Source organism: Glandiceps talaboti, chromosome 20, assembly GCF_964340395.1.
Source record: "Glandiceps talaboti chromosome 20, keGlaTala1.1, whole genome shotgun sequence".
Classification (NCBI taxonomy): domain Eukaryota; kingdom Metazoa; phylum Hemichordata; class Enteropneusta; family Spengelidae; genus Glandiceps; species Glandiceps talaboti.
The window spans coordinates 2513395-2527389 of NC_135568.1; the positions used below are offsets into that span (position 1 = coordinate 2513395).

At 33.6% G+C, this 13995-nt stretch overlaps 1 protein-coding gene across 1 annotated transcript in view; it reads right to left on the minus strand.

Annotated features, from left to right (window-relative positions):
* LOC144451063 (dual specificity calcium/calmodulin-dependent 3',5'-cyclic nucleotide phosphodiesterase 1A-like) overlaps positions 1–13995 on the minus strand; it is a 144328-nt gene that overhangs the window by 26954 nt on the left and 103379 nt on the right. Inside the window, exon 2 of the mRNA XM_078141823.1 lies at positions 10348–10573. Coding sequence (XP_077997949.1) covers positions 10348–10573 — 226 coding nt within the window. The remainder of the gene's footprint in view (positions 1–10347; positions 10574–13995) is intronic.

Consider the following 13995-nt stretch of genomic DNA (forward strand, 5'->3'; position numbering starts at 1 on the left):
ATATGTCACGGCTGTACCAAAGAGTGGGTCAGGTCACAACTTTACCAGAGAGTGTTGACAGAGATTCTGCATGGTAGTAATTTTCTTTGTACATGTTTGGAACAAAAGTTTACATGATTTGGTTTGCTGTACCAGACACTGTACAGTTTCTCCCTGTTGATACACTTTTTTGATGTAGTAGTTTGAGAAAAATATGAAAATTGGAAATTTCAACATATAACACCAAAAATACACGTCATGAACCCCCCCTCCCCCATGTTTACAATTACGATGCTAAACGTATGAATACTATGTAATCAAAACAATAACATTTAGAAATTTGGCTAAAACTATATATGCTGATATACTATCAATTTTAATACTTGTAAGTCTGTGTTACAATAACTGTAAAACAGCTATGTATTATGTTTGATGTGTTAATTAACACTGGTCCTAAAATCAATAAGTTGAAGTATGATAAATCAAAGCTAATGCAGGTGGTCACGCGGTGATGGTGGTGGTGGTGGTGGTGGTGGTGGTGGTGGTAGCGGCAGTGGTGGCAGTGTCTGTGAAGTCTCAAATGCTGACGGTCACTTTGAATGAAACAAAACACACAACAATTTGTACAAATAAAGAATATGGGGCCATTAATAATGTCACAGAACAAACGTTACCTCTTGTTAAGGGTCAACTCCACTCCTATAAAAGTTCACAATTACTCAGTGAAGCAAAATCAACAAGTACAGTTTGACCTTGAATCAATTGAAAACTAGTCAAGCATTCAAGCTGCTATGTCTAGTAAATTACAACTGTTACAATATATCATGTGCAAAGAAGCAATGTGTAAGAATGAACATGATGTCAAAATACATTCATAAATATAAAAATTACACTAATTATTATGCAAGAATTTGAAAACTAAACTTATTTGAAAGTCCTTGCAATCCCTGGGATAAAACATTTCTGACAAGAATTCAGTCAAATTCTTTCCAAATGATATTATTGATGATTTCAAGCAAACAAAAACAAAAAACAAAACAAAAATAAAAACATAAAATCGTGGTTTTAATCAGAGCAATGTTCATTGTGTGTATGCACTATAGCTATTCATATTCAACACCACTATAATTTTGTTATATATTTGACTTTTTAACTTGAATAAAACTATGTTAATCACACCCTTGAACTCACTAGATCATTTATTCTGAAGTAAAAAAGTGAGTAAGTACTTAGAGTTGAATGACACATAGTGTTGAATTTAATCTATGCTTTGAGAAGTCAACAGCTCCTAAATCTGAACCCACTTTGTTTAAGTTTAAAGTCCGGTTGGAGATTTTTCAAGTTAAACTGAAGTTAGGTCAATCATTTTTTAAAACCCTGTCCTTTTTTGTCATTTTATTATCCCTGAAGAAGCCCTCCATAATTATAGAGTCACTGAATTACTTGTGAGAGTTCCTTTAAAGTCGCTTATGAGAAATGGTATCTATTTAGATTATTTTATTAATAAAATAACTTTCCTATATTTTTCAACTTGGAAATACAATGTAAAAAAACATTATCGAGTCCATGTTTGACACTCAATAAATTGTAAAAAAACTAAAGAATGTGTACAATGTTTGGTATCGTACGTACAATAACAAACATTGTACACAGTTTTCAATGTTTTGCAATAAATTGAGTTACAAACAAGGACTTGATACATGTTGTTTCACATTGTATTTCCAAGCAGAAGAACTAGTATGAGTTGTTTTATGAATTAAAATTCCCAGATAAATAACCAATCTTCATCAGAAGGGTCACTTTAAAGTCGTGAAAAAAGTGATAAAGGGATATACATTATATATCCAGAACAACAAATATTTTAATAGTTTGACCTTCTCTATGACTATAAGGTCAAAATGTTGGAACTAATTATGGTTCCTTTTAAAACCACTGACAAAAGGACTTCTATCTCTATTGATTAAACCTACTTGTGACAAGTTATATCTTCTTTTATCTGTTTTTTGCACTAATCCAACAAAATTCAAGAACTAAGGTCAATAATTCACTCTGAATAGTTTAATCTGACACAACCTGCCATTTTGATACCCTAAAATGAGTAGCTGTTATATTTTTATGAGTTTTCTGCCATATAGGTGATAAATCTACACAATAATACTGAGATTTATTAGACCATGACACCAGTTCACGAATTCAGAATGTATTAGCTTAGAGAATCCAGGCGGTTGAATTTTGATTTCCTGAGAGGAAAAAATTCAAAACTCTCATCGCCTATATTCTAGGTTAACATTGTATGTTCTGTTTCTAGGAAATAAAATACATATTGTAAGCTAGGAAACAGGTCTTTCTGCTTAGTACTAAAATACAGAAATTTAAGCAAAATACCAGAAATAGAATGACTATTAGAGCCTCCAGGCATGGAATCCATGTTGTACGTCCTGTTCTATATACTAACCAAAGAATCCAGTTAAAGGAATACATATTCACTTTATTCACTGACATCTGAAGGGAGGCTAGATGTCTTCAAAAACCTCATCAATAGAGTTAATCTTAGATGGCTTCCAGAGTAACTCTAATTGTCATATCCTACAGAGGCTGACTATTGTGCTACGTTGTGTATTTAGTTGAATATGAGTTTTTCACCTGGAATCCATACTAGCTGTCCTGGTTTCAGTACTAAAAAATCAGTACTAAAAAATTTATCATGCCTGACTTTATGCTGTCATGTTCTAGGAAATGATACTATTTAATTATTTATGGATGTATGTCTAGCCTGGAATATATGGTATCTTTTAAACAGTGGAATGGAAAGAATCAAAACATCAAATACCCTATACTGAGTATGGGTTCCCAGCTAACGGATTGCAGGCTATTAGATTATACCCACTTCAAACTTTGATCTGTTTTAAGGGGCCAGACAAGGACGACTTGTATATTAAAGCAGGTCAAATTTTTCTCTGCATCAAACTTTGACGACAAAACTATCCATAGTAGGGATACTACTGTACCATTTTTTGTATTTATTTTGTTGATAAAATAATATACAGTACGTTTCTAAACCAGTATGGCGGAAAGCAAGTTGGTGTAACTGTATATACAGACAAAGTTTATGACCGTACATGCACTCAAATGACTAGCTACAAAGCTGTAAAGTTAATGTGTATACAGGCACTTTGGAGCAGATATTTGATAAACAAAAGTAGCGACATATGACCCATGTATTGTACATTGTAACTTTGGTTGTCATACAATGTTCACTGTGGCATTTCGCTCTAGTCGTCACTTTTTACAGGCAGTAAAAAACAGCTACCACATTTCCCTGGCATTTCGCAGTGTTTTCCTATAAAACTGAGGATTTGTTGTTTAATAACTAACATGTGTAAGTAATCCATGATTTTCTAAATCTCAGTTACTATGGTTATACAAATCTACATAAAAACATAGTGAAAATCAAAATTATTTATAAAAAAATGATAATTTAAGAGGTTAATTAATGTTAGATAGGTGTAGAATACTGAAAATGTGTGCTAAATCACAGAGAAGTTGTTGTACCTTCGTCCTGGCATTGTGGCGTTTGGAGTTATTTCAGCTAAGCAATCGGTCCCCGTCAACACAATGAGTTCTTAAATGGTAGCTACTCCACAGGTGATGATGACAAAAGCAGCTGTACCTATGTACTCAGCTACTCGATACTAGGTAATAAATCACTCGTTTGCAAATACACGCATAATCTGAACAAACCGTTGTATCTATCTCAACAATATAAAAACATTTTATCAAATGTGATGATTTGATACTAGGAGTTCTCCATATCTACCATGGTTAGAATCCAATACTTAACCCCTGACCTTGCTGAGGTCGACCAAAACGTGTGTATGCTTGGGGCCAGTAAAAAAACAAAGAATAAGGTTTCACCTAGTTTAACAATAGTACATATTTGTTATTCTTTTCTGTACACACTACAGAAACTTTTGTATTGAAGCAGTTCAGGTGTGACGTTGCTGTCTATATTGCATTAAAGTCACCCTTACATTGACATACCATTCCACAATGCCATCCATAAAACACATCCATTAGCCGATACACAACAAAGCTTGCAAGTCCCTGTAACAGACTGTCATGAATTTGTAAACAATTACACACCACACAATGATGTTCCCTATCAACATCACATCAACACAGATACACATATTATGTGTTGACAGGCTATTAAACTGAAAGGAATCATACCTTTCTGGTTGTGAAGGGGAATTGTATTCATGCCATATGTCACTTTTAATTACGAAATCTACTCAACTCGGAACAAACTCTGCAAATGTTTGACTCAGATTTTGAAGGTCAACCAAACATGTACACAGATTACATCTTTTTTTGAAAGGAAATTTTGACTTAATTTTTGAAAAACAAATCACCAATTTTTCCTGACATCTTGTACTACATTATTGAAAATTAATATTCAATTTCCAAAACAATTATTAACCCCTTCAATACTGAAAACATTCCCGCCAAAATTGTGTGGACAAAATTCTTGTTTTATGTAAGTTTTTGGCATATATCAACTTCATTTTAGACTGGAATTAAAGAAATGTAACTTCCTAATAAAGTAATATTATTGTAATTATGAAAATATTCATATAAATTGGGTCCCCATATTATTTAAAACTCGTCTCTAGTCATGAAAGGGTTAATTCTGCACAAGCATAAATCTTTGCTCATTACAATATAACACAAACCCACTGGAGAATCCATCAACTTTCCCACAATAACTCAACAATGTTTTTTATACCGTACTTGTTTTTCCTATTCAAGCGTGTACATAGCTTTAGACAGTTAACTTTGACCCCGTTACACAATAAATAATTAATGAGCACCATACTTTATATATATCTTCATGGCCCTTGAAAAAAGAATTTGTAAAAATAATTTTTTTTAAAAAGTAAAAAAAAGATAAAATTCACTCTTTCTTGCTGGGGTAGTGGGAATTTGTATATTTTTGTTTGATAAAAGTGTTGAATATCAACAAATTCTTACCCAACTCATAACAACTACTTGTTGAATCTAAATTTTAAATTCAGCTTCAGTCTATAGATCTATATATGCATTAACTTGGTGCTGGGTTATTCTATTTTGTACATTGTACTCAAAAGTGCTTTAAGAAACAAATGTCAGCAGTATTAGGCTCAACTAGACATGTGTAGATTCCAAGACAAATACACTAATCATTATAGTGACATAATGGTCCTGAGCCTACTGTTGGACAGTAAAATATCGATACTTTGGATCAGTAAATTGGAAATGAATATGACGTTTTGATCCATCTACTACAGAGCTGATAGATCGGTCAGATCAAAACGTTACATTCATTTCCAATTTTACCATTCCAAAGTAACTACATTGTACTGTCCTATTGATTCTCGGAACGATAAACAATATATTCTCTACTGACCTTATTATAGCATAGACAGTAGAGGTCTCCCCCTCTACTGTCTATGATTATAGTTCCATTACATAAAAAGTATGTAAAACAAGGTTGTTGTATGGTGCTTAGAGATCACAACCTCAGATTTGGTACATTTCCAAATCTAAATTTGATAACACAATAAAGTACAAAACTGGCTTGAATGTCCTCACTATTATTTCAATTTCTAGCAAATCTATTTATAATATTCTGTTTCAAAAGTTAATTGAGTTATTTCAGGCAAAATACAACTAATAATCAAGTAATAACTGCCATCAAAGAGTCAATTGATAAAAATGTTCAACATTCTTTTCACAATGAGATACATTAGTACTGCATGTCATTACAATTGCTTGTCGAGTATTTAATTATTACTACAGGGACTACTTTAATGACCAAATTATCACCTTCAGTAATTATTAGACTTACCATGGGTCTCTACACTACCTATATTATGGGATGTTATTCTATTGAGCTGTATATACTGAATACTAAGAATGTCTTCCTAACCACTGAAATTACCTCACTTTAAATATCATAATTATTCATTTTAGACCGTACTCAGTCCCCCCCCCCCACATCTGTTGTACAAATAACTTTAAACAAATGAATATCAAAAAAGAAATAAAAATGGGATGAATATAATTCTTAGCTACTAGTTGTATATATGGAATACTAAGAATGTGTTCCTAACCTGAGATTACCTCACTTTTAAGTATTGTTATATTAGTCTGTACTTAATCTCCCCCCACCACCATCTGTTGTACAAACAAATGTATATAAAAAAAGAAACAAAATGGGCTACGTGAATGCACCAGGTGTTTCTCCCTTCTCAGAAAAGCAAAAAAAAAAGAAAAAAAAAGAAAAGAAATTGTGCTCTACCCTCCCCTCAGTCAGTGTTAAAGTCCACACACGCTGTCTCAATCAATGTAATATTCCATACTTTTTCCCTTAACAATGAATTGAATATCCCATTTTCCCTCTTAGTGAATGGACTATTCCACCCTTCCCTTAGTGAATTGAATATTCTATATTCCTCCTCATCTTTCCAAAATACCTTTCCCAATCAGAAATATTCCATACCCCCTCAGTCAAAGGATATACATACCCCTAAATCAATGGACTATTCGACACCCCCATGAATCAATGGAATAGTCCATACTTTTCCCCTAATGGAACTGTATAGTTTTGAATTGAAATCAACATCTATCTGCTACATATAGTTGGGGTTCATTTTCTACATCAATACATATTCTAAAACTGTAATCTAGCATTTAGTAGCAAAAGATGAAGATGTATTACACATTTGATGTGAAAAGAATACAAAACATTCTAAGGGTTTGTTACCTATTTAAAAACTACTTACAATCAAGATTCTGTAACAGCTGATACGACAAAACGTCATCAAAACGTCAGAATGTCAGCTACTTCACATCACAGTCATATAAAACCTGGGATAACACAGATGATGAATTGCTAAAGGTCAAAGGTCATAAACCTCTTACAAGTCTGTGATTTATATGAATTAAAAGTCAAAGAATTGTATCATACAGAACATTTCTTTTTTTATTGCAATTATTTGCAACCCCATAACTTTTGGTACGTTATTCAAATGCACACAAAGGTAATTTTCAAAGTCAAGTTATTCCCACTATTCGAATGCAAGTAGCAATGGAATGGGATTGTATGTGTGTGTGTGTGTGTGTGTGTGTGTGTGTCCACATGTGTGCCATAAATTTATGTGTGTACAGTACAGTGTATATATGTGTGTTTGTAGTGAATCAATCCATGTGTGTGCATTTGTGTGCAAACAAGTGTATGTCCATTAGTGTATAATGTGTAAATGTTTATCCATCATGTGTGTGTGATTGTGTGTGCATGTGTGTCAATCCCTGCGTGTGCATGCATGTGTACATGCGTGCGTGTGTGTGTGTGTGTGTGCGTGTGTGCATGCGTGCATGTGTGTGTAGTCCATGTGTGCGAATATTTTTTTGCTGTTTTAAATGGCCTTATAAATCTAGAACATGTTGTAAACCTAGATAACAATTTAATAACATGCAATTAAAGTAACAGTATTTGAACAGATATTTGTACAGGACATATATCAAACAATGCAATTTGCCCTAATGTCAGTATGAACACAGTTCAACCAGTAGGGTTGGTCTATGTAAGGACTACTTGTAATAGGCATAGCATTGTATAGTTGAACTGTTATGTTCATGTCTTATAACCAAGTGTCTTTTAGCTCAGACATGTCTTTCTCCTCTACAAATACTTACTCACAAAGCAGCAATTGGTATTCAGCTGATGACTATAACTTTGTAGTGTTAAAAGCTGAGATTACAGCTTATATTCTTAGCTCATGGTTCTGTGACATACATACATACATACATAAAACAGTGATTCAACTGAACTACTATTGTGTTAAAGTGAAATACACCTTGAAAATAAACTGTTTAAACTTTTTCTCTTACTTTGTTCAAGAAAGAAGAAACCTATTCTCAGTTCAAATCAAGGACAAAAATGAGGGGTCACCATAAAGAGTTTTAAAATAGAGGCCACATTGATATTACAATAAAGCCATTTTAGAATCCATTATGGCTGCCAACAACTGTATTTAACTCTATGTCGATTTCCTTGAAAACAAGATGGGGAAACCCCAAATTTCTCTTATCATGTCATAAGGAGCAGGAACAAGCTTTCAGATGGCAAAGTTTGGAGTGATTTAGTCAGGATGCCAACGTGGTTTGGTCAAATGCCCTCAATTAGCACAAAAACTTGTTCATCCAATCAGTGAACCCCAACTGTTATAGTGATGTAAACAGTGTATAAGTAGCAGTCCTGAGCTGACAAATATACCATATTTTAAGACATTACATAACTGCCCCAATAAACACTAACTTTATGCGGGACTGTATTATTGGGTAGAATTTTTTGACTGATTAACAAACACATGATGTTAATGACTGTGTGGGTGGCTGTGGATGAATTTTAAATTACATCTCATGTATCTCAGGACTTCTAGAGTAACGACTTTTGACTATACTGTGAGTGGAGGTGTAAATTGTAACGATACCTTTAGGAACTAGACAAGGAGAGATTGAAATAACTTTGATTTTCAGTGAAATTGTTCCCAAGGTGCACTCTACCTTACTGTCGACTGCTGGTTTATGAGTATGAATCATGCTCTAACAAATATACCATAAAATAATTTGTTAAATACCAATGATGGGCATGTATGGATCCATACATGCCCTTCATTGGTATTTAACAAATTATTTTATGGTATATTTGTTAGAGCATGATTCATACTCATAAACCAGTGGTTGATATATTTCTTGACGGTGTGCATTTGACGGTGCTGTAAAACAGGCTATGGTAATACAACAATGGATTCATAGCATACTAAAGTTCCTTGATTTATTGCTATACATTTTAGCTATTTTCTGACTCCTGAGAGTTTTTCTTTTAGTATAGTACTTTTTTGATATTTTTCTTATGCAATTACATCAAATATGACATTATATATGTTGTAATATGTATGACAATGACAGTTGTCTTTGATATGCAGATTTTGTTGGTAACACTGAATAGGAGATTCAGTTCACGCACTCACTCATGCACTCATGCACTCGCTCGCTCACTCACTCACTAACTAACTAACTAACTAACTAACTAACTAACTAAATGATGTTCTCTCTAGAATATTACAAGATTGACTTAGAGACATTTATAAGGGACACCTAGTGAACCTGCCAGATAGGGAGACCAGGATGGGAGAATTTAAGGTATGCTGACTACTGCACCTAGAATCATTATTTTCACCACTAGAAAATTCTCCATCTACATGTACTTCTGAAAGACTATTTTTTACTGATAACTAGACTGGTGTATTGTGGATATGAACAAGAAGGCATTTTAGTCACTACTTATTTTTTACTAATTACCAGACTGGTACATTGTGTTTATGTACAAGAGGCATTTTAGTCGCTACTAATTTTTACTAATTACCAGACTAGTACATTGTGTTCATGTACAGGAAGGCATTTTAGTTGCTACTTATTTTTACTAAGTTACCAGACTGGTACCGTTGTGTTCATGTGCAAGAAGGTATTTTAGTCACTACTTAATTTTTACTAATTACCAGACTGGTACATTGTGTAAATGTACAAGAAGGCATTTTAGTCGCTACTAATTTTTACTAATTACTAAACTGGTGTATTGTGTTCATATACTCTGGTACATTGAAAGCATTTTAATCATTTCTTATATTTGTGTGTTTGCTTTCCAGCAAAACAAGCAAAACTCTGATCGGTGGTCATTACTGTAAGGGAGAACACAGAAATTACAAGAGGGCTCAGTGCCACTGTTATCTTCTTCACAAAGAACACAGCAACTGCAAGACGGCTTGGTGCCCCAGTTACTATGAGAACACAGCAATTGCAAGACGGCTTGGTGCCCCAGTTACTTTGAGAACACAGCAATTACAAGAGGGCTCAGTGCCACTATTATCTTCTTTAGAAAGAACACAGCAATTGCAAGACGGCTTGGTGCCCCAGTTACTTTGAGAACACAGCAACTACAAGAGGGCTTGGTGCCCCAGTTACTTTGAGAACATAGAAATTATGAGTTTGTTGACTAAACAGAGATCAGGTCAACTACAGAGATTGAAGACAGCATGGGATGGCTAGAACTTGCTGGAAAGTCAATGACTTCGATATAGAAAGACAAGGTCTTGCTCTCTAACTTTGATGGAAGTTTTTAAATTCAATTAAAGTAGGAGCAATACCTTGTTTTTTTATATCGAACTCAAAAAAATTACTGAGACGACTTCCTTGGCAGCATTGTTACTTTGCCCTGGAGAACACACTGACAGTATAGTAGATTGAAAGCAAACAGAGATGTCTTACCTTGTTTCATCCAAATACACAGCCTCAAGCACAGACGCTGCATATTCCAAATTTTTCTTCAGATCAGCTGCAGAGACATCACCTTTATCGACATGTCTCAAAAGAGCCCTTAGTCGAATGGCTGCTTTATCGACAGCTTCTGATGAGTCTGCATGTGGAAGATGTTCTGTCCCTAAGTTCAATGCAGATGATATTTCTTCCTCTCGATTCGGCATGGACCTTGGGCCTGTGGAAGTTCCAAAGCCCTTCTTAGAATAAGAATTGGATCGCTTGAATACTGTAAAACATTCATTACCTTAAAAATAAAAGAACCAAAGTGAAATAAAAAGTAAGAAATGAAGAAACTCATGCGCATGCATGGAAATAATAGATAAATGACAACAAATGAATAAACTTAAATAAGTCAAAGTAATCGAGAAAACAAGGTAAAATAATGAAATGATTGCATGCTGCAGAATGAAATAAATAATATGTGTATATTAATTCAGTTACAATACTTTAAATAAATAATTCTATTTTTATTAATAAATTTGAGATAACTATACACATACACATATTATATATATAGCAAAGATGATTCAGAACTATTTTTATAAATTTGAAATTATATTAAATATATAACGATGACGTACAAGTTCTTACGCAGTCTTGTCTTCATAGAAAATGAAAATTAAATTTCAGATAATTCTCCAAACAGAATAATCTTATCTTTGCTTTTTAAGTATAGAAAATGCATTTTGAAATTGAAGTCAAAATTGGAATGGGTTAATACCATGAATACCAATCAAATACAAGAATGAAATCCTGAACACCGACTATGTTTCAATTTAGAATTTCAGATACTTTGATTAACTTCACGCTGTCTCATCACTATTTGATATCCTGAACATCGACAATATTTCAATTTGGAATTTTTGATCCTTCGATTAACTTCGCCGTCTTGCCATTATTTGATGAGCTTAAAATACAAGAAACTGATTACTGAGTTGTATAGACAGGGTTATGTGAAAAGCATTGAGTTTTCAGTCTGTTTTATTGGTAATAAATATATTATACAATTTTGATTATTTTCAACTATCTTCCTCGCTTTCACTTAAAGAAAAAATCCACAGTTTTGTCACAAAAGTGTGAAATAAAGCATCAAAGAAAGATAAAATTCAAGATCCAGTAGTGATTTCACAACCTGGATAGTAGGGTTCTCCCTATTCTCCAAGGAGTGATGGTCAGTTATTAATATGAGTATGAATATTCATTATGCAGATTCATGTCAAAAGATGCCCATTGTTGTCATGGTTTTTTATTAAAATATTTTATTGTTTATATTTGTTGTCAGTCAGGAAACCCACAAAGGTGGCTAACATTTCTAAACATGGAGTGTTAAAGCATGAGGAAACAGGAATACCCTAGGGAAACCTGCATTGTTTAGTATGGTCAATTTTAGCTTGTATCACCTTTCTTTATACATGTACAGACCTGGTTAATTTTTTAATCAAACCCAGCTGACACCAGACAGGTTCAAACTCGATCAGACTGCAGTGGTTGGATGAAACTATGTTGAAATTAAGACTGCCTATGAGACACATGTACAGATTAACTCTTTAGATTTTGGTGTAGATCTGAGTTTGTATCTTAATTCCAGTGAAGATTCTGTGAAGCCATGGTATTACAAGTTTTAGTGATTGAGCTCCAACACTTGAGGGCGCCCTCACTGCGGAGGTATGTCTTCTAGTTCCAAGCACTCATCAATCATATTTTAATGTTAATACAGTAGGTATTAAACATACATTGTATTTGGTATATTAAATCATCCATAAGGTATTTGTGTAATTGTTAACACTTGACTCATTTATTTTATGTTTACAAAATTTTCAAACTGGAAAAACATGTTGATTTCAAAATACACAGAGTGATCATGCCATGCAATGATATCCGACTTCACCTCATCGAATGATTTCCTAATGGTATTGTTAATCATACCCCAATCACTATCACAATCACAATCTATAGCTCTTTTAAACAAAAATAGTAGATATTCTTATCACCAAGAATCTCATTGCCAAAAAGTGATATCAATTTTCATCTGATTTCATACATTATACTGCACTAGTAATGTATATATAGGAGAAGGTAAATGTTTTGCTTTGATTCAATCGTTGTGATTTATATTTTAATGGTTGTTTCCCTCCTTAGATGAATTTCCACATTTTCAATAGACAATAAAAAGGACAATATATTATGTGATTTTATCGTATCTTCATGTTCTACGTACATCATAAATTCTGATTGTACTGATACATTTGTATGTTTGATAGAAATGAATAATTTACACTCCACCCACTTAAGTTGATCTGGTGTTTGAAATTTAGTGTCCTTTAGTTGGTTAGAGAATATAACTTTATGGTTTCAGTCTGGATTCTTTATAGATTCTATTCTTAAAGCTAATACGGCTCATTTTACATTGTCAACCTATTAATCAAAGTTAAGTAACCCATTTCTACTTAAACTGCACCTCAAACTATCATGGGGTTTAAATTCCTTTCCTTAAAAGGTAAATCACTATATTCCACATGCAAGCCAAGTTTAACAATTCAAACAAATAATGGAATTTATATCTGGGTCATGGCAATGTTGGTGCTTTAAATACAACATCTTCTCAATTTATCATAAATTAGGCTGATGGTTATATTATTATATTATTTCCAAATATTTTCCTTCATTCACCCAAAGAATATGGATTTTGTCACTTGGGTTTTTGATTCAAAGTGACAAGGCCCCTTAGGTTAATGCATTTTCCTTGGCTAATGAATTATGATGCCCATGACCATAAACTGAGAGATCACACATTTGATAGCTACGACTCTATCACTAGATATTGACATATATCGAAAATCTATATATGTATTTGATCAATATCATGCCCAGTATGCCCTCTAAGTGTAAGCTAAGATGACTTGCTAATTGTCCTGTTCATGACAAGAATGTAGTACATGTACACATTATATCCTGTCCAAGCAACAATTGTCTTGCCTCACATACAAAAAATGCTATCCCATGGTACATTAAGTGGCGATAGTTTTTGTAATTCTGAGCGCTCCAAATCTTTTACCTTTCATTAGAGGTCATACTCAGTATCATCCATGACAAGAAATTTCAAATCAATACATATTGATATAGGAAGTCCTGTCAATGACAACAGAATATGAAGTATCAATCCACAACTTGGTAATATGGAACATTTACACATAATGTCCTGTCCATGACAACAAGGCAATACAGAATGTGTACACATTTAATCATGTCCATGATTAGAAGGCAGTATGAAACATCTGTACATAAAATATTCCCTGCCCATGACACAAGAGGGCAATACAGAATGTCTACACATGCTTCATGTCCATAAACCAAAGGCGATATGGGACATATGTACATATAATGCCTGGCTCATGACACTTGAAGGCAATATGGATCATGTACACATGATATGGTCTGACAGTGAGAAGAAGGAAATTAGGACCATCTGTACACATAATGTCCTGCCCATGACACAAGAGGGCAGTATATGGAACATGTACACATAATGGCCTGACCATGACAAGAAGGGGCAATATGCAGAATATCTACCCATAATGCACACAACATGAAAAGAAG